The sequence below is a fragment of the Lagenorhynchus albirostris genome, chromosome 8 (genome assembly GCF_949774975.1).
Source record: "Lagenorhynchus albirostris chromosome 8, mLagAlb1.1, whole genome shotgun sequence".
NCBI lineage: Eukaryota > Metazoa > Chordata > Mammalia > Artiodactyla > Delphinidae > Lagenorhynchus > Lagenorhynchus albirostris.
Window position 1 is genome coordinate 91,465,010 of NC_083102.1, and position 21,730 is coordinate 91,486,739.

A 21,730-nucleotide genomic window follows, 5' to 3' on the forward strand; every position below is an offset into this window, starting at 1 on the left:
CCCAGAGCATAATTAAGATCTGTCCTAGACTGAGCTGCTGCTTCATGTTTTATCGATAAAACAACAGACTGATTTCCATCTCTGTTACTTCCAGGCGCATGTAACACAGCCTCACACTGCATCTCTTCAGCATCTGCACTGCCCTGTGCTGAGTGATACATTTTATCATGGTTAGGAGGGTCAATTACATTTTTCTTTATGTTTTTTCCAGCTAAGAACCATTCCTCTGTGCTGGCATCTTCAGGATTAGATACAGAGTCAGTATGGAGAGGCGGATTCAAAATATCTGTGGGATTGGCAGGGTTAGCTCCAGATCCCTCTATAATTTCACAATTATTTATTACTACTTGAATCCCTTCATCTAGCCCTTGGTCTCTGTCACTCAACTCATCTGCTCTGTCTACACTTTCCACGTCTTTTTCAAATATGTCAATTTTCTCAAGATACTTTTCATTGGTCTTTACACTTTCCTTATACCCAGCACTTAGATCTTTCTTAGTTTCCTCTTCATTGCTTTTTAAGGTCTCCTGGTCTTGCTTTCCTACTGTCTTAAAAAGATCTACTACTCTGTTTCCTGTACCTCCTCTCTCTTCAAATTCCTCTGTCCCTCCTAGGGCCTTGACGCCAAGAGCTCCAGCCTCTACCTTTTCATATGTCTCCACACCTGCCCAGACAGAATCTTCTATCTTCTGTTTTCCTTCTTCTTCTTCTGACTTTTTAACATCTTCTTGACTTTCTTTGACCAGGCCGCCAGTTTCCACGGCTGGTATCTCTGAGTCAGGTAGATCGCAAGGATGCGCCATCTCCAAACAAGCAGCACCAGGCATGGGATTTGGGGGCATTTGTTCTTCTCCACGTGGAGCAGCTGCCCCCAGACCATGCTCACCCTGTCCAGCTACAGTGTACCAGCCAGCAGCAGGAAGTATCCCGGTGGAAAATCCCAGTTCCTGCTCTGCTTTGGAGAGACATGCAGAGTCTTCCTGCGACCCACCTTGGGTAATTTCCTGGCTGACACTGTCTGTACTAGCATCAGGGCCCCAAATAATTGCACCTAAATCAATCTGAGATCTTTGAATTTCTTCGGTCAACCCACTGTCTGGAGGTTCCTCCATGATCAGGTTACACAGGGAAAGACTTTTTGAAGAATCAGTCTTTAGAGTGTGCAGAAAAGCAAAGGAAAAAAAAAAAACACATAAGATGAAATAGATCATGGTAAGATTTGATGAAAAACACAAAGCTCTTCAGTAGGGTGGCACCAGTTACACAAAGCTAGAAAGTATTTAAATTAAATGGTTTACGGCTAAATCTGTGACTAACAATGCCATGAGAAAAAAAAAAGAGCTCATTCTAGATAATATACCACATATACAATGCATATTAAGTACCGAAAAAATCCAGAATTTTCTGGATATTTACCTACCGGTTGTACCAAATCAGTGCTTGTCTATATGAGTAAAAAAAAGAAGAAGAAGAAATAAGCATAATCGTAAGGCAAGAGAAGAAAATTCCGTAGCACAGTAAAATCCCAGGCTGTCCAAAGTCTACATACTGCTGAAGACTTTGGCTTTTATTGGTTTGATATTAAGTTTTGCAACTTGTTTTATAATAGGAATGAGTTTTGTTCCACTATTGCTAAGACTACACAATTGAAACATGAAAAATGCCTCTGTCATTTACTAATACCAACAAGGACGTTTTACGGCTATTACATGACTTTTGCTTTAGCAGACTGTGAAATGAAAAGTTTCAAATAAAGAAGCAAGCCTGAGGAGACCAGGATAAGATCAAGCATTAGCAGCCACAGAATCACACAGCATCATGTGCTCTGATACAGTGTCAGAATAAAATCTTTCCCAAACTCATCCTGCCCTTGGTTCTGCCTTTGAAGTGGTGTTTGCATGGAAGATGATCCGACAGACTAACCCCTCTGCCTGCCTGGAGGATTTTCCTCTTGTTCTCCCCGCAACCTAGAAGACTTGTCTGCACACAGAGAAATAACACTGAGGAGATAAGATCAAGAAATGTCAGCTACTATGCCCAGGGAGCTTCCGTCTTACAATCTTGTCATCATTACCATTCCTAGCAGGTCTGTCCTCTGAATTAGTCAGCGTTCCTTCTAGATGGTACTTTTAGCCTCTCTATACCCTTCCCAGCTAGGGAACGTAAGGTGTATAATAGCTCCAACTAAACATATGAAATATTGGAATAACCAAAATTAGCGTTGTCCTCTTAATCTTTAAAAAAAATTAACACAAAGTTGAGGCTAGAATTTTCCAGTGTTCTGAATGTCAATCCATGTATCCCTTTTTGCGAATATCCAAGTAAAACCAGCTCCCTAGAAAAGATGTTTTTGTTCAACATTTTTTAGCTCTTCTCTTGAGAGCTTTCCACGATGCTTTAAGCTCCTGTGGAAGGGAAGGGGATAGTCATCTTTCTGTTTTAAGGGAAGAAAGTAGCAATGTCGCCTCAAAAGATCAGGCTCATGAATAGTTAAATCTACCCAACCTTCCTGTTGCTGTCTCACTAAAAAAGAAGAAAACGTGAACTCAAGTTGATTTCTTAAGACCACGTGACCAAGGGCTTCTCTAAGAAAGGGGTAGACCACGGCCCTACCCCAAGGGATGTGAGGCTCTATGTGGGTGCAGTCATTTTCTTAATTGCACAGATGTCACCACCACAACAGCCTGTTTGTGTTTTATTCTGAAGTCTAAATTCTGGAAGTATTCATCCTTGTACATCAGAGTAGCTGAATACATAACATGAGCAGTAATATCTACCTTGTATTGACACATGCTAGACATTGGGCTAAATATTCTACAAATACTATCTCTAATCCTCACACAACCCTCTGAGGTCGGCGTCATTACCCTTATTTTACAGATGAGAATAACTGAGGCTTAAAGAGTCTTAGTAGAAGTTGCTCAAAGTCATATTGTTGGAAGAACTAGAGTCTAGACTCAAATCCAGGACTGTGTGACTCTGAGGTTCAAATCCTCATTGACTAATAAGCTTCATTGAAAATAATAATGAGAAAATGGTTCCCTGTGTCGAGTAGCTCGTCCTTCACATTTTCTCATCCATACTTTTTGTGTATTCTATAAGCAATAACAAATAAGCACGCCTTCACTACAAAATTTCCTCTGGCCACCGATAATCACAGGAGGATGCATAAAAGGCAAAACACTGAATTCCTGCTCACCCAGGAGTCTGGCACTGACATTCTTTTCCTCACCTTTGTTTCCATGTGCAGGTAAATGCTTAGAAATCATGAGGGAGCTGATGATCGTTCTAGGGGACTACGTTGTCATCAAAAAACATCTGGGTCTTCTTTCCATCACAGATGAAATAAAATATAACAAGGTTCCCAAATGTCTAGCCATCCAGATACACCAAAATACAGGGTTCTTAGTTCTCTTACCGTCCATAGGTCCCAGGGCAATGTCTGAAAGCAAACAGAGAAACAAAAATACCATTAACAGACAAATCCTCAGCATGTCAAAAACACGGAGGTGACAAAAGTTCTTGAAATAAAATCATAAACATTTCAGGAACGCTTCGTACGGCACTGTCCAACAGAACTTTCTTTGGTGATGAAAATGTTCCACATCTGTGCTGTCCAATGCAGCAGCCACTAGTCACACGTGCTACTGAACACTTGAAATGTGCAAGTGGAACAGAACCAAATTTTAATTTTACATTCTTCTATTTAATTTAGATTTAAAATGTCCACGTGTGGCTAGTGGCTGCCATATTGGATAGCATAGGTCTAGTCAATCTGCTTTTTGCTCTGTGAGTGAAAACTATATCTGAACTGTGATGAATGGGTTTACAGTAACACACACACGCACAGACACACACACAATTAAAATGAAGGAAACAAGATGTCCAGAAATTAGAGTTTATCACATCTTTGAGGAAATGCAGGTCCTAACCACTGCTAATGCTCTTTCCTCTCCCCACCCCGCCTTACCAAATTCAAGACGATGATCTGTTAATGGTAAATGAATTCCAGAAAAATAGTTCTTCAGTATGTTGAATTAGACGATAACACACAGCTCGATTAATTGGCAATCGTGCAAATTAGCAGGGTGCCCCCTAAGACATGGGTGAATTACACTTACTACTGGCATTTTAATTATGAAGCTTATTGATCCTGGGGAATGAATCCAGATGGTTTAAATAACTTCCACTGTGTGGGGAAAGTGGGGGACACGTTCCTATTTCTTTTGTGACTCAGAATTACAGCTAAGACTACCTCCTTTTCTGCTCATGTCTTTGTGACTAGAATAGATCCATGTTTGCGCACTTATTTTGAATCTCTAAATGTGAACAGAAAATTAAGAGAGCCTGGTACTCACATCTGAAGCATAGGACACTTTCCAGACGGGATTACGGATGTCTGGTTTGGGTTCTGTTCTGCACAGAAGATGGGCCCTATGGTTCCAGCTGAAACCTCCCCCCACCGCAGCTGGTCCAGGCCTCCTCTAATGGTCCCACCCTGCAGCTCTGGGCAGCCTGGTCGGTCTCTGGGTTAGCACCCACTTGTAGAACGACTAAGTGTAGAACAGCTCCACTGAAAGCCAGTTATTGGTACTTGGACTCCTCCTGCACCTTATATGCATTTTCTGATTCTCCAAATGGTTGATGCTTTCTTGCTTCACAGCCCCTTAAGAATCACAGCTCCTAGAAGCTCCTACACATCCTTGCGTAATGCAGACAGAACAGGTATTTTCTCCAAAGGAAGGCAGCAACGGGAAACGTGTTTATCACTCCTTCCGATCGTGAAAGGATGTGTTAGCTCGTGTGGACACTGCAGACATCACAAGGTGAGGTGTTCTGTGAGCAGCAAGAACGCAAATTAAAACATGGGGTCAGATGGCTAAGATGAGTCCGGATTACAGAGCCTGCCCTACCCCTAGAATGCTATTTAGATCAAGTTTAGCTGTTAGAGTCCAGGTCTGCTTAACTGCATGCACCTATATAAACAGGAGTCAGAATGCATTATTAGTTGAAGATCGAATCCCACATTGTAGAGATGAAGTAGCTGGGATTAAGCTGCATATTTATGCTGGGAAATGGCTGAAGTGGATGACTAGTGTGAAAGCTGTTGGCCATAAACATCACATGTCTCATCTGCTTGGAATATGGAAATATATTCTAAAATAACAGCCACTGGGGTCTTGTTCACTATAAACTCAAACTTCACAGAACGTGGCAGCAATTCACAATCTGACTGTATCTGCAAACTGTCTTCACAGATGTCTAATAAAGCAAAACTCTGGATCTCAAAATAAAATAAAATAAAATAAAACACGGGGTCAGGCGATGGGGAAGGGAGAGCATTTTGAGTGAAGGGGAGAGAAGGCAGCAGATTCTAACAGCTCTGTGCCTTTTGTTATCTCAGCCTACACGTTTCTTCTTAGCCAAAGAGGAGAGATGTGGTGAGCGCTGGATCACAGGACAACTCTGCGGTGAGGTGACTCAATTACAGCCACTGGGAAGTCAGAGCAGTTAATCACCTGGCCCGAGGGAAGGATAGAGGGGCACACACAGCTTGCCCTGATGGCAGTAATACATTTCCTCCAGAAACTGAGACCTTTGAAGATATCACCAAGGTTATTTTTTGTTTGTTTGTTGAATTCTGAAAGAATCTCTTAGCCTTAATTTCCATGATTCATGGCTTCTTTTAATCATGAGTTGATAGAGAAGAGGTTTCTCTCCTGAGTCAGACTTGCAGATAGAAATGCTGTGGTATCTCACCCCCTGATCATCACAGCAGCCACTGTAGAAACTTTCTTCCTGCCACTGAAGTAATAAATGTTGGAGGGGAAGGCAGAAGAAGTCCCTTGAATTCTGCTGGCTTTCTATACAATGGGAAAGCTCTGGAAAGGAGCTGTTCTGAATGGTACGTACATTCATTTTCTGCTTTGCTTGGCCACCAGGATAGAATCGTCAAACTTGCTGACAATGACTACATCAGCATTTTCCAAAGTGAGTTTTAGAGGCCATTCCCATGAATGTTAAGACCGTTTCATTAAAACAGATTTCTGGGGTCAAACAAATTTGGGAAACCCTAAGTTAAACAAATCTAAACAGTTTTTTTAAATTGTAGGACTTCTTGGAGCCCTTAATATTCTAAGGCACATCACGAATATCTTAAAAGGGAATTAATAGAACTTCCTGAAACGTTCATCTAAGAGACCCATTTTTATTTTTCTTTGCAAAGTACCTTTCCGACCAGTGTCTAACCTACTTAATTGCCTGCTTTGTTGATGTCTCAGATTTTTATTTTTATTTTATTCCAATATCACAACCTGGAGGCCCGCAGAAATCCAATCACATTCTGGAACAAAATATGGATTAAAGAGGAGTTTTATTTAGTGAGGGTCACAGTGAGCTGTCTGTGCCCCAGGTTTACTGTATCAAGAAGGCTTCACGACCAGGAAGTTGAGCTGGGTCTCACTTCCTAAGCTGAGTTTTGCAATACACCGTGATTCACTAATTTGAAGTACATTGTAGCATCCTTGGATTTTTCCCAAACTCAAATGTGAGGCCCCGACCACATCAAAACTACTGACATAAACAATTTCCGGGTAGCAAAAATTCTGAGTTAACTTCCTTCCGTGAGCAGAGACAACTGTGAAGTAGCTATATTCCAGAGGAATCACCCACAGGTCATGACAGCATCCACCACCAGTATCCCTCTGATAGACAATGAGATCATAATAACTACTGAAATGGGGAAAATGCTGAGGGGGAGGAAGTCGTGAGCAGGGGTAAGCTTGGATAAGCAAGGCCAGCTCTGCATCAAGCCATGATCAAGAACACACAGGCCATCATCACCATCGTCAAGTTCAGAACTATCAATACTGAAAACAAATTCCTTTTGGGGCAAAATCTCATGGTGATTTGAAACATGCCTTAATTTGCAAAGTATGAGGAAGGAAAGTAGAGAAAACAGTAAGAAGATTAAACCCCAAGCCCAAAGAAACAGTCTTATTTTGGGAAGCCATAAAATGTATCATCCAACCCCAGACACTTCCGAGTACAAATGTGGTTCTGTGGATTACCATTCTGAGACGGATGATTCCTGGCAAACTGGAATGTATGTTATCCCAGCTCTGCGGGTAGAGAAAGCTAATGGTAGGGGAGGTTGAGAATAATTGACAGTGATCAAGTCCTCTTTCTACCCTTCCTTCCCATTAGGAAATATTCGTCAACTGAAAAGAAAAGTCAACAGTCACGTGAAAGGGAGAGGGGTCAGCGGAATGCCTTACTGAGCTTGTTAAAGTTTATGAAATATCAGTCCCAAACATCCAAAAATCCACTTGGTACCTGCGACATCGGTGAGTGGGTTACTCCAGCAGAACCCGCAGAGGGCATGTCGGGCTTGAAAGGGTCAAAGTCCAGATCCAACAAGGTCTCCTCTTTCTTCACCTCAGGGACTTCATTCTGTTAAAACAAAACAAAACATACACAAGCTTGAATCTGATCAGACTTCATGACCTATTCCATGTATAACCCTCCAATTTCAGCTGATACCCCAAAGCACGCTTTGATAATTTACCACTTAGCTGGCTCATCCATGGGCTCCCAGAGTCACTACTTATGTAGGATGAGAGGCGAAATAACCACCTCCAGCCAAGTACCACCTGAGATGCTCAGGTACATGGCCCAGGCTCCGGTTCTTATCCTTTGTTCAGCTCCAAGTCCAGGCAACAAAGAGAATGTCTGAGAAATGTATCCTAAAGCCACCAAGATCCAAGGAATCTCCTTCTCTGCCAGCTCAGAAAACTCAGGCCAAGATTTACAGAGGAACAAGTAGATAAGATGGGCTAAGGCTTGGACCCGTTACAGTTACCCACTGCTGTGATGCCCCCTAGGAAGCTAAGATTTAAAAAGTAAGGGGGACTTCCCTGGTGGCACAATGGTTTAGAATCCGCCTGCCAATGCAAGGGACACAGGTTCGAGCCCTGGTCCGGGACGACGCCACATGCCGCAGAGCAACTAAGCCTGTGAGCCACAACTACTGAGCCTGTGCTCTAGAGCCTGCGAGCCACAACGACTGAAGCCCGTGTGCCTAGAGCCCGTGCTCCGCAACAAGACAAGCCACCGCAATGAGAAGCTTGTGCACCGCAACGAAGAGTAGCCCCCGCTGGCCGCAACTAGAGAAAGCCCACGTGCAGCAACGAAGACCCAACGCAGCCAATAAATAAATAAATAAGTAAATTTATTAAAAAAAAAAAAGGCAGGTATTGTTGTCTACTGTGATCTCACCCCACCTGCCTCTTCCCCTCAGAGGTGCCCCACCCCTGGTTTCAGTTATCATGTGATCCACTCTTCATCCATAATGCTGTTTGTCCCAACTGTGTTTATGAGGGAGCGAAAGAGAGAAAAACACGTCCCCCAGTTTTCAATGCAACATGAGCTCCTACCCCAAGAACATTTTTAGATTAGAAAGAAAACCAAATAGAGAATGAAAGTACTGTTATAGCAATAGCAAAAATAATTATAGGGCTTCCTTGGTGGTGCAGTGGTTGGGAGTCCGCCTGCCGATGCAGGGGACGCAGGTTTGCGCCCCGGTCCGGGAAGATCCCACATGCCGCGGAGCGGCTGGGCCCGTGAGCCATGGCCGCTGAGCCTGCGCGTCCGGAGCCTGTGCTCCGCAACGGGAGAGGCTGCAACAGTGAGAGGCCTGCGTACCGCAGAAAAAAAATTATAATACTGAGCACTAACTTTAATTCATTTACTGTGGAAGGCAGCTATGCTTACCACTATACCAGCAACGCACATTTACTGTGAGATCATGACATAGCATGGCCTTGAGGTTGGTCTAACCCAGACTCAGGTTACACAATAAAGGTCATAGCTGAAATAAGCCCTCATAAACTGTACCACAGTGGAGAGAATTGGGGTCAGTTTTCACACAATTCGAGTTACATACGTTTGGTATTTGATATAAGCTTCAATTCTGACCATCTGTTGCCTAGAAATTGAAAGGGCACAATGGATAAAGTATTATATAAAAATAGAGATGTTTAGAGAAAAAATTTAAAGAACAGGAGTTATTTTAATTAATGTTGATCATAGACATAAAACTTAAAAATTCAGAAAGGTATGAAAAGCCTGGGGGCAGAACAGATAATACATTTTTTTTAGTATATCCACACTCCTTGTAGGAGGAAATCTGCTTATATATCCTGCTGTTAGTCTTGAATTATCTATTTTGCAGCACAATTATTCCTCACATATACTTTTAAATTTGACAAGGATAATGCTTTTCTGAGATCCCTCTTTCTTTAACAATTACAATCACAAAACTGTCAACAGATTCCCTCAGCCCCTATTCAAAATCTGCATGAGTTTTGTTTTTCATCAACTTGTATACTGGTACAAGTTATATTTTTAAGATTTTGCAAACACTTAAATTACATTTAGGATGCACACTGCTCTAACAACTTGACACATATGAACACCAACTCACAGGAATGCACTTTGTTGTCTTTAAAGAATTACTTTACTGTATTCCCCAAACTGCATTTAACCTGTGCTGCGAATCCTTAAAAAAAAAAATCAAGAGGTAGATCATTTCAAGAGGCATCATTTTCCCATTTGGAGATGAAGAGAATGGGCTGAACCAGGTCATCTACCGTCCTGTGACTCCAATGCTATTCCAGGCTGCTGCAGAGACCCCGTCCCACATCTTAGGGACCCCTGAGACGTGCAAAGGAATTCTTGACATTCTTCTTGTTCTCCAGAAAAATTGAGGCCACACAAACATGTCCATTGGTCCCTTAGGAGCCAAACAGATCCCCTTAAGGAAGCTCAAATGGGAATTTAGAGATCAAGGATTAAAAAAATTAGTCAATTATGCTTTGACTTTGATTGAAATAAATCTGGGTTTGCACCCCAATTTTGCCACTTGCTTGCTGTCTCTCACTGGGCAGTTAATTCAGCTTCTTGGAGCCCCCATTTCTTCACGCATAAAATGAGAATAATAATACCTAGTAAGACTACCATGAGTAATAAAGACAAGAAATGCACTGAATATAATATATTAGAGACACTCAAAATGGAAATGGAAGCCATATTGTTACTACTCTTAGTAATGATGTCTGTGTAAAATTACTGTCATCAAATATCCGTCATACCAGTCTGCCTGCCTTCAAAATGTGTAACTGGCTTCTTCAGGCTCAATCTCTATTTGGTTTTTCTCTCTTAAACTTGACAGTTATCCCTTAAGGCACTCATAATCAAAGAGTAATTTAATAGAGCTACAAAAAGAGCAAAAAAGGGTTGCCTGTTCATGCAGTATTCCTTTATAAAAGGGCACGGAGGTACTCACAATGCTGTCATTCCATGTCTAAACATAGTGACATGTAATTTCCCTTAACATAACAAAAGAAAACGAATCTTTTCTCATTCCTCACACCTGCATCACCACTGGAGTAGATCTGATGCGGTCCCAACATTCTTGAGCTTTTTGGGAGCTTGATCCCAACTACTGTTTTACCATCCAAAGTCTAGAAGAGATGACCTGGGATGTGTACCTAAGAAAGGAGACTAGATGTGAAACCACACTGAGGAGAAATATCCAATGGGAAATAACTACCAATTATAATAACCTTCTATGCTGTATTTCATGAAGTGTCTTCTGCTAAGGACATCTTAAGTTTACAATTAAGGTACCGGACTTTCTCCAATATAGTGTACAATTGAGCATAATCCTTATGCCTAGCCCTGCCCTGGCCTCATGACAGATGGAGTTCACTTCCTTATGCCTTGACTTGGGGGTGACCATGCGTCATGCTTTGGCCAAGGGATGTCACTGAACATAATGCAAGCAAAGGCTTGAAATGTGCTTGCATGGTTGACTTGTTTTCTTTGGATTCCTGCCATTCACCATGAAGAGTACAAGCTTTGTGCAGCCACTGGCCAAAGAGGATGGGAGACACATGGAGCACACCTGGGCCCATCGTAACTAATTTCTCGACACTAGCATTAAAAAGAAATTCTTAAAAGTGGCCAGGCAAAAAAAGACATGTCACTTACAAGGAATGACATAAGAATAACAGCAGATTTACCACCAGAAATAATGCAAGCAAAAAGACAGAGAATCAGTATCTTTGAAGTACCGAGAGGAAGAAACTGCCAACCTAGAATTCTGTGCCTCTTGAAACTATTTTTAAAACACAAAAATGAGATGGAGAGTTTTTTCAGACATACAAAAACAGAGAGAATTTATCACCATCAGATCTGCCCTAGAACTAATGTGAAAGAACAGTTTTCAGGCAGAAGAAATGCTATCACATGGAAAGATGGATCCACAAAAAGGAGTGAAAAGCATCAGAAATGGTAACTACATAGGTAAGAACATATGACTTGAGTCATCATTAAATCTCCTTAAAAGCTAATTGATTGCTTAAAAAAATAATAAAGTAATGTGAAGTTACTTCACATTAAAAAGTAAACTCCATGACAAAATAGCACAAAAACCAGAAGGGAAGAAATGTAAGTATACTATTGTGAGGTTTTTACACGATACCTGAAACGGTATACTGCTGTTTGGAGGTAGACTGTGATAAGTTATTTAAGCCCTAAAGCAACCACTAAAGTAACAAAATAATAAGTTAAAGCTAATAAACAAAAGAAATAAAGGAGAATAATAAAAATGATGGATTAATCCAGAAGAAAAATGAGGTGGAAGGGTTAAAACAGATGGGATAATAGAAAAAAAAAATCAAGGTGCTAGATTTAGACTTCACCATATGATAATCACCTTGAATGAAAATGGTCTATATAATATAATGAAAGGCAGAGATTGTCAGGTTGAATTTAAAAAGAGCAAGACTCAACTAGATACTGCCTACAAGAAACTAACTTTAAATATAGAGACACAAACAGTTAAAAGTAAAAGGATGGAAAAAGATATAGGATGCCAACTTAACAAAAAGAAAGCTAGAATAGTTATATTAACATCAAACAAAGTATATTTCATATCAAAAAGTATTATCAGGGATAAAGAAGGTAATTTCCCGATATAAAAAGGAGTCAATTCCCAAACATTTGTACATTCAATTATAGAGCTTCAAAATACAGGAAGCAAGAACCAAGAAAGCAGCAAAATGAAAGAGAAAAATGCATAATTTTGTAGAAGAAATTTCAATAGTTAATTTTTAATAGTAGAACAAGTAGAGAGAAAATAAACAAGGTTACAGAAGACATAGGTAACACTATGACCCAATATGACCTAATTCACACTTAGCGTTCCACACAATAACAGAGTACATTTTCTTTCTGTGTACACATGAAACATGGAACATGGTAGACAATATTCCAGAGGCATAAAACAGGTCTCAATATACTTAAAAATGTTCAAGTCATATAAAGTATGTTCTCTGAGTTCATTGGAATTAAGTTAGAAATCAGTAACATAATTCTCTCTGGAAAATCCTCCAATATTTGGACAAAATTAACACTTTATTAATAACCTGATGAGTTGAAGAAATCATAGTGGAAATTAGAAAATACTTTGAACTGAACAAAAATAAAAACAGCACAACAAAATTTGTGAGCTGCTACTAAAGCAGTACTTGGGGGGAAATTTATAGCACTAAACCCCTATTTAAGAAAAGAAGAAAGGTCTCAAATTAGTAAACCTCAGCCTCTACTTGGGTGAAAAAAATACACACAGCAAATAAAACCCTAAATAAAAATGGGGAAAATTATACAGATCAAAATGGAAATTAATGAAATAGAAGACAAGAAAGAGAGAGAAAATATGAATAGCAACAAAGTCAAAAAGATAGTTTTAATCTTTGAGAAGACTAATAAAATTCTCTAGCCAGACTGATCAAGGGTAAAAAGAAGATAGAGAAAGTGCACAAATTATCAATATCAGAAATGACGGGGCTTCCCTGGTGGCATAGTGGTTAAGAATCTGCCTGCCAATGCACAGGACATGGGCTGGAGCCCTGGTCCAGGAAGATCCCACATGCCGTGGAGCAACTAAGCCTGTGCGCCACAACTACTGAGCCTACACTCTAGAGCCTGCGAGCCACAATCACTGAAGCCTGTGCGCCTACAGCAGAGTAGCCCCCGCTCACCACAACTAGAGAAAGCCCACACGCAGCAACCAAGACCCAAGGCAGCCAAAAATAAATAAATAAATTTTTAAAAAAGAAAAAGAAATGAGAGTGGGGGCAGAGCCACAGACATTAGGAAGAATATTAAGGAAATATTATGAACCACTTTATTCCAATACATTTGACAACTTAGAAGAAACAGACAAATTTCTTAAGAAACACAAACTCCCAAGGCTTACTCAAGAAGAAATGACTTGAATTGCTCTATATCGATTAAAGGAATTACATTTGTAGTTTAAGACATTTGTCCATTAATAATAATAATAATAGTAATAACAACCCTTCAGGCCCAGATGGCTTCTCTGGTGAATTCAACCACATATTTACGGAAGAAAAAATACCAGTCCCATATAATCTTTCCTAGAAAATTGAAGATGAGGGAGTACTTCCCAAGTCATTCTATGAGGCAAGCATTACCCTGGTACTAAAACCAGACAAAGATGTTGTTTTAAAAAAAACACCCTGCGGACTAATAAACCTCATGAATATAGACAGAAAAACTCTAGAAAAAGTTTTGGCAAATTGAATAAAAATATGTATACAAGTATAATTCATCATGACCAAATGGAATTTACCTGAGGAATGCATGATTGATTTACCACGTGAAAACCAATGAATATAATTCATCATATTAACAAATTAAAAAAGAAAACTCATATGATCATCTTAATAGTGTAGAGAAAGTATTTGAAAAAATCCACCTCCAGTCCTGTCCAAAACTCTGAACAAGGTAGGTAAAAAAGTCAACTTCCTCAGCCTGATAAAGGGTATCTACAAAAACCTACAGCTATCATCATGCTTAATAACAAAAGACTGGACGCTTTTCCCCTAAGATCAAGGCAAGGACAACTTCTTCACCACTTCTTTTTGACATTATACTAGCAGTACTAGACAGTGAAATAAGGCAGGAAAAAGAAATAAAGGGCATCCGATTTAGAAAGGAAGAAATACTACTATCTTTATTCACATAAGATACAATCACCTATATAGAAAATCCAGTGAAATCTGCAAAAAAGCTAAGGAACTAATATTGAGTTTAACAAGGCTGCAGGATACAGCATCAATATACAAAAATCAGTTATATTTACATATAACAGTATAAAAACCCAGAAACTGAAATTTTTTAAATATGATTTACAGTCACACTAAAAATACGAAATACTTAGGGGTAAACCACCCAACAAAAGATGTGAAATGCTTGTATACTGAATACTACAAAACAAAGCAAAGATAAGTTAAAGATCTTAATAAAGGGAGAGATATACTGTGTTTATGGGTCAGACAACTCAATATTATTAAGATGTTAATGTTCCCCAAATTGATCTACAGAATCAATGCAATTCCAATCATCTGTATTGGGTTGAATACTGTGCCCACCCAGTCCCCTGTAAAATTCACGTCCATCAGAAACCTTTGAATGTGACCTTATTTGGTAATAGGTTCTTTGCAGATGTAATAAAAATAACATGAGATCGTATTGGATTAGGATGGGCCTTAATGCAATAGCTGGTGTCCTTATAAGAAAAGGGAATTCTGGATATAAAGACACAAAGACAATGCCATGTGAAGATACAGAGCACACAGACACACAGGGAAAATGCAGTGTGATGACAGAGGCAGAGAGTGGAATGATGGGTCTACACACCAATGAACACCAAGGATTGCCAGCAACCAACAGAAATTAGAGGTGCAAGAAACAATCCTCCCCCAGAGCCTTTCAGAGGGAACACGGCCCTGCTGACACCTTGATCTTGGACCTCTAACTGCAGAACTGTGAGAGAATAAACGCCTGTTACTTTAAGCCACGCTATTTGTGGTGCTTTATTACGACAGCCCTAGAAATCTAATACAATGTCCCAAAAGTTTGTAGAAACTTACAAATTGATTCTAAAATTCATATGGAAACTCAAAGAACCTAGACTAGCGGAAACAACTCTGAAAAAGAATAACAAAGTTGAAGGACTAACCCTATCTAGTTTCAAGACAGTATAAAGGGACAGTCATCAAGATAGTGTGGTACTGGCATAAACCTAAGCAAAAAGATCAATGGAAAACCAGTCCAGATATAGAACTATACACATATGGACAACTAATTTTCCACAAAGGTACAAAGGCAATTAAGGAGAATAATGCTAGACTTTTCAACTATTGTATATCCATATGTAAAGAAATAAATTTCAACCCATACTGACTGACTCTGGGCTTGAAAAGTACTATTTTTTCCTCTTTCCGATTTTCATCTTATTAATTCTTTCTGTCTTCAAAGAATGTTAACATGTTTACTTTGAAAAAAATATCAACTGAAAGTAGAAGCAGCTGGTCCAGAAATATGCTACATTGAAAAGAAAAGCCAGGGCGGTATTTAAAAGCAGGTTACAGACACCCAGGAAGCCAGTGACGCGCATGTAAATAATCGCAGTCTGGCCCCATCAGGATTGAGGAGATGAAAAAGGGCTGTCTCGTGAACGTGTTTTGCAAGTTGAAAAATCTATTTCAGTTTGATTGGCTAGGAAAAAGAGGTTGATTTCACGAACTTAAAACGTAAGATGCAGCTTTAGGCTGGAGAACGGAGATCTACGAGTAGCAAAGTAAATAGTGTTGATGTGATCCCGACGGTCACACGATTTAAAGGCTGTGCTGATGTCTTGCCTTCCCGCACATCAGGGTGACAGGAGGGCTTCGAGAAACAAGCTGGGCTGTTCAGAAGATAATCCCTTTGGATTCGTAAACAAGAAAGCTATATCAAAGAGAGAAAATATGTGACGTCATTGTCGGGAAAAGATTTAGACCAAATAGTTGGGGTATCTGCTATGAAAAAGAAATCCAAAAACAAGCCATCTTTTCTTCCTCACTGCTATTTGACAGGAAGATAGGCAAGAAGGGACCCTGCCCCTAGCCCTGCCTCTCAAGGGGTCCCCACGCTTTTGAGCACCTTTCTTGGAATTTTTTAGATCACCCTCTGGTTGTGGGAACCTGCTACCACTAGCAGTGCCATCCAAGCAGGACACCCCTGGACCAGGAGCTGCATGGGCCCGGCCCCCATCTTTCCACTTTGGAGTATTCTCCCACCCTAACTCCACGGGGAGGGTCCGTCTCATACCCCAGGAGTCTGGGGCTCATACATCACCAGGGTGCCCTGGAACTTGGTGGCCAGGCCTGCTGCGAAGAGGCTGGCTGACAAGCAGACCTGTCCCACTGGCCGGCATTTCACTTACGGGGTCCCGTGAGACTGGCCACCAGGATGCTGCTGGCATCGTTCACATCAAGTGACTCAGACTGCTTATATGGAGAGCCCCTGCGCCAAAAAAAGTATTTGCCCAGGACCACAATCCCTAAGGAAAGGCCTGGTGGGAGGGGACGGTGAATATCTGAATTAAAGTTAAGTAACCAAGTCAGCATAGAAAACACTCCAGGACATTTTCTGAAGAAAAAAGGAGACAACCTTGCATGTACACATATATCTATGTGTATTTATACACATGATTTTTTTTTTTGGTCTTGATCTCTGGTAAAAATCTTATTTATTTCCCATATATTTGGTTTCCAGGGATGTAATACTTTTTAAAAATGTTTACCAAAAATCCATTTTCCTAAGAATAGAGTATTTTGAGGGGAATGGGAGATTATTTGAGAAGCTCTTATTTAAAGAGAGTACACAGAGATTTTGTTGCAGAAGTCCTCAGAGCCCCATACATGCTGAAAGGGACTATGAAAAATGCAAAAGGAGATGCAGCCCCCACCCTTCTATGATCAAAGATGCGCTTTTCACAGCATCTCACGGGACTAGATGGAAAATGCTGTTTTGAAAGAATAATGCGGTGCGTGCACGCACGCACGCACGCACGCACGCACACACACACACACACACACACACACACACACACACAGGATTTGTTCCTATTTAAGTTCCTGGGAGTTAAAAACATGGAGGGATGGATTTGTCCCTTATCGGGTCCATAGTTGTAAACACAGAACCAGAGAAGCAAAGTCAGCCCTGTGGTCTTGATAAGCAGGCATCTCCCTATGAGCAGATAAGGATATTTCCAGAGAAGATTCTGGGAAATATCTATTTCCCAAATACACAGGCTACATTTAAGGTCTGGGCCATTAGAGGGCTCTGTAGACCTGATGGATTTCTGTTTCCAATCCCAGGACGTTCTCAAGGGAGAATTATCGCTGTGACGAAGCCTGGTGTATGAAACATACAAATCCATCAGAGATGAGGAATATTTCATTCATCACATCTTGAGCTTCCAGGTGGGATTAATACAAACGCTTTTCTTCCCAGTTATGCAAATGATAAAAATAGCAAACTGGGGGCATAAATCTGTTTGTTAAATGTAAAATGACCCATTAAACATTTTGAAAACAGTAAAATAAAATTTATATATAAATATATATCTATGAATCACTTTGCTGTACGCCAGAAGCTAACACAACATTGTAAATCAACTATACGTCAATAAAGAAAAAATAAGTGAAATTAAATAAAGCTAGATTATACCACTCAATAAGGGAGAAAGCAGACTGAACTATAAATCCTTGATTCACCCCTGCTCTTAGTGCGACATGAGACTCACAGCCATTGAATCGATGGAAATGCTTCGAGTTATATACTGGGGTCCACCTGCTACAACCATGTTGCCACTTATATCCAGAAGAAAATGACAGAAAATCCTTTCTGCCTCCTTCCCAGAGTAAAAGAAAACAATCTGTATGAAGTTGAACCCCCCAAATGCGCCCCCGTAACGTCTCTGGGGGTTACTTCTTTCAGAGTCACCTGGCACACTGATGGACGTGACCCAGCCGGTAAGTTATAAGTGGTAGACAGACAGAGCTTGATGATTTCAGAGCACATACAGGCCAGGAAACCATGGCATTGAGTGTGCTGAGTCCAGACAAATGATATTTACACACACATCCAAATTGGAAGAGAAATTGTATTTCTTTAGGTTTCAGACACTGTAATAGATATAAAGCAAAAATAAAAACGTGTTGCGAAGTTCTAAAAAAAAGAAATGATAAAAGGCGCAAACGTGCATTAATATATATTGCAAAATGGGAGATGCTTTTCCTTCCCTTTCCAAGAGCCTTGGAGTCATGCATACAGACTATCGATGCTGGGGCAAGGCGGCTCCATCAGCTCTGCGTCACTGCAGTAGCCACACTGCTACAGCCACAGCTGGAGACGTTTCTGCTTTGAAAGGTGCTTCCTCTCCCTCTCCTCTCCCTAACTCTTGGCTTTGCCCATCACTCTCAGTCAACAACACCAGCACACGTTAACACTCTTAGGAGGACGCAGGCACCTCTTCTGGCATCTGTAATTTTTAGAAGTGCTTTGATTCTTTTTTTTCCCCCGCTGTAAAGGACCCTTGTACGAGCCAGCAAACTGCAAATAAAAAAAAACATTTTTGAAGAAAGAACTCTTTTAAACCCCATCTTTATTTCAGAACCAGTCTACGTGTCACGTTTTCTCTACTTCAGTGGCCTCAGCTGCTACACGTCCTCAGCTAAATACACACGGCTTCTAGGTGGCCACATTCTCTATTGATGATGGAATTGAGAGGATGCTCTCGCGGGGTCCAGGTGAAAGCAACTTGAGTAAGGGTATTATCACCCTAAAACACTGTTGCTTTTAAAGTGATGTAGCTAAAAACAGAATGAGCTGTTAGAAATACAAAGGGGCAGCACAACTTGGAAGTGAAAACTGCTCCAGTTTGGTGCCAGGGCCGTGGCAGATGCTGGGTAAGATCATTTGGCTCTAAGACCGCTATCCCTGGTGGCATCTGTGTATCCACAGATATCACTGGTCCACGCACTGATAAAAGTGCAATTCCCCCTCCTCGAAGGAGCTACTAAATCACATTTCAAGTTCTAATTAGCTTACCAAATGCAGCACCTCATACAAACAACAGGAGAAGGAAAACAACAGCTAAAAGCAACGTGCTGATCCATAAATGCCCTCGAAAGAGATGAGAAATTATGATGTGCCACTGCACTGCTTCTGAGTTTTCATTTCCTGAGCTCCCTGTTTTTAGCACATTATTTCCATTATTAGCGACAGGATGCAATTGTAATTGGGATACAATATGTAGTGTTGTTATGGATGTACTCAGTAATTACAATGCTGTGTTTGCACCCCTTGCAAAATGTTAAAATTATTTCTGACCCTGAGGACACCAGGAGGAAATGATACTGGCATGACTTCTCTGGGGACATTCACCCTCAACAGAGAGATGGCTTTGAGGGCATTAGGAGCAACTAAGTCCTTGAGGCCATGGGACAACCAAACTGGGACAGGTGTAGGTATAACATTGAGAGTAGCTGTAGGTGGAACACACACACAATCAGGTATCTTGAAAAGCAGGGGGAACGCTGGTGCCAAGTCATGGAAATGAATACATTTACTCCTGCTAAAGGTCAAAAGACTTAACATTCACCTCTTTGAATTTCATTTTCCTATTCTCTGCCAGGGAGCAATATGGAAGAAATGATAAAAGCACAAACGTGTATTAATATATATTGATATCACCAAGGTGCTGGTGATGTAACAGAAAAAGCGGAAGTAACCTGTGACCACCATCGGCGGTTGGTTACATCCATCTGATAGAATACCCCGGTCAAACTTTTTTTTGGAAAAGACAATATTATGACACGAAAAAATGCTCAGTAAGATGACGCAGAAAATTCAGGAATACCTAACAATACAATCCGAATTCTGTGCTGCAAAACTGATAAAACAAAAAAACTAAAAGAAAAAATAACTAAAAGAAAGTAAACCAAAATGCATCCGCGGTTATGTTAGGGTTATGATTTAAGGGATTATTAACATTCTTCACTTTACACTTAGTATTTTTCCCAACTTTCTATAGGAAGGATGTACAACTCTTAACAGCGGGAAAAATGAGTCTTTTCAAATACCGCACATCTCCCATTTGGGAACCCTTTAGACACACCAAGTATTGATAAAGCAAACCCGAATGACAACTGAAATTACATTGTTGGCTTGAACATCTGCCACCTTCTTTAGAGATGAGCTCTGAGGGTCCCTCTGCTGTGGTGCTTTAGTGAACATCCCAGCTCTGTATCAGGCACTCACCTGAGAAGGCGTCGTCACACTGATTTCCGGAACAAAGTTGTCCTCGAAGAAACTGATGATGTTCTCCTGCTGCAGCTCCTTTGTTGGGGTGACTTTAGGGAGAGGTGGGACAGGAGGCCCTTTCCTTGTCTAAGAAGCATCACACAAACCAACAGGGGTTAATTCAGGCAAAGATGGCACGGGAGACATGCAGAAATGTCACGTAAACAGAGCTAGGGGAACAGACTGATTGCTGATTGAAACGTAGGTCTGCTTAGAGAAATAAGCCCACCTGATTCGGGCAAAGAACGCCTTCCTGGGTGGCCCTCAGAGCTCTGACAACCAGTGGCCCAATGAGAAAAAGTCAGGCTATGAGGCTCCATCCATCTCAACCCAAGGGCTATACACAGGGCTGCAGTGCCACGTGTACCTGTGCCTCTCAAGTTAAACTAAGGCAGTTCCTTCTCTGAAGTCAACTGAAAATGATTTCTCACTTCAACAGTGCCTTAGCATTCTAGAACTAACATCCAGCAAGCTTTTCACTGGAGTTAGTGAGACCACCATAAGCAGCCTACATCTCACTCGGCACTCCAGTATTTTGGAAAATAAGCGTTTTAGAGATCTATCCATGATTCGTATCTTCGTACAACGTTCCTTAGTTTCAACCATACACAAGAAAGCTTGAACTGGATTGGAGACTTCAAGTTTCCCCATAGGAATTTCATTTTTGCCAAAAGCAGGGAAGATAAGGGTGGCCACTTTTCCCTGTATTTATCTTTGCTCGGCCCTTTCTGCTTCTTTCAAACACTTGTTCCATCATTTTTGTTGAGCGCACGCGCAATATACCGCGGGTGATGCAAAAAACGTGAAATGACATACACGTCGTGGCCTTTCTTGCTCCAGATGTTACCTAAAGCACTAACAGGAGGGAGGCTTCCTGGAAAAGGTAGGATTTAACAGAACCTTAAAGGACAGGACTCTGAGAAAAGGAGAGCATGCGAGCCTGAGGAAGCTGAGATTGTGGAAAGACGTGTCAACACACTCAAGCAGAGGGTATGTGAGGAAACATAAAAATCCAAGTAAGAGAAGGAAGCTGATTCCTTGGTGACGGTCACAATGCCCAAGGCTCCCACCTCAAAACCTGCCTGACTGGAAACTCTTGTCAATGTCCCCGCCCCATAGAATTACCCCAGGTGTGGTCAACTGAGCACCAGTGTTCCCAGTCCCCCTAATATTATACACGTGATCTCTTCCTACCTGCGAGGGTGACCGAGGCCGGGCTGGTGCAGGAGACGCAGGTGCCAGCGTGTGATTTGGACTAGCTGTCGGGCTCGGGAGGGGTGAAGGCTCCTCGGGCGGCGATGGCGTCTTTGCAATACGGAGAGGACCCGAGTCGCTGGATGAACACAGAGAGTAAGCAGGGCTCCTTCTAAGGAACAGTACTTATTTCTCAGGGGCCCTCCTTCCCACAGAAACACTGAGGCACTCCAGGTACTGCTGGTTATCT

The 21,730-nt window shown here is 41.2% G+C and overlaps 1 protein-coding gene across 3 annotated transcripts in view; it reads right to left on the reverse strand.

Moving 5' to 3' along the window:
* The window catches only part of AMPH (amphiphysin), a 192,023-nt gene that overhangs the window by 36,286 nt on the left and 134,007 nt on the right, over window positions 1–21,730 (reverse strand). For 2 of the 3 annotated variants that reach the window (XM_060157341.1, XM_060157339.1), the window contains exons 10-14: window positions 21,481–21,619; window positions 20,245–20,373; window positions 7,336–7,452; window positions 3,419–3,442; window positions 1,421–1,444 (exon numbers count right to left, since the gene is read on the reverse strand). In XM_060157341.1, coding sequence (XP_060013324.1) covers window positions 1,421–1,444; window positions 3,419–3,442; window positions 7,336–7,452; window positions 20,245–20,373; window positions 21,481–21,619 — 433 coding nt within the window. The remainder of the gene's footprint in view (window positions 1–1,420; window positions 1,445–3,418; window positions 3,443–7,335; window positions 7,453–20,244; window positions 20,374–21,480; window positions 21,620–21,730) is intronic. The other variant, XM_060157340.1, reaches the window with a different exon arrangement.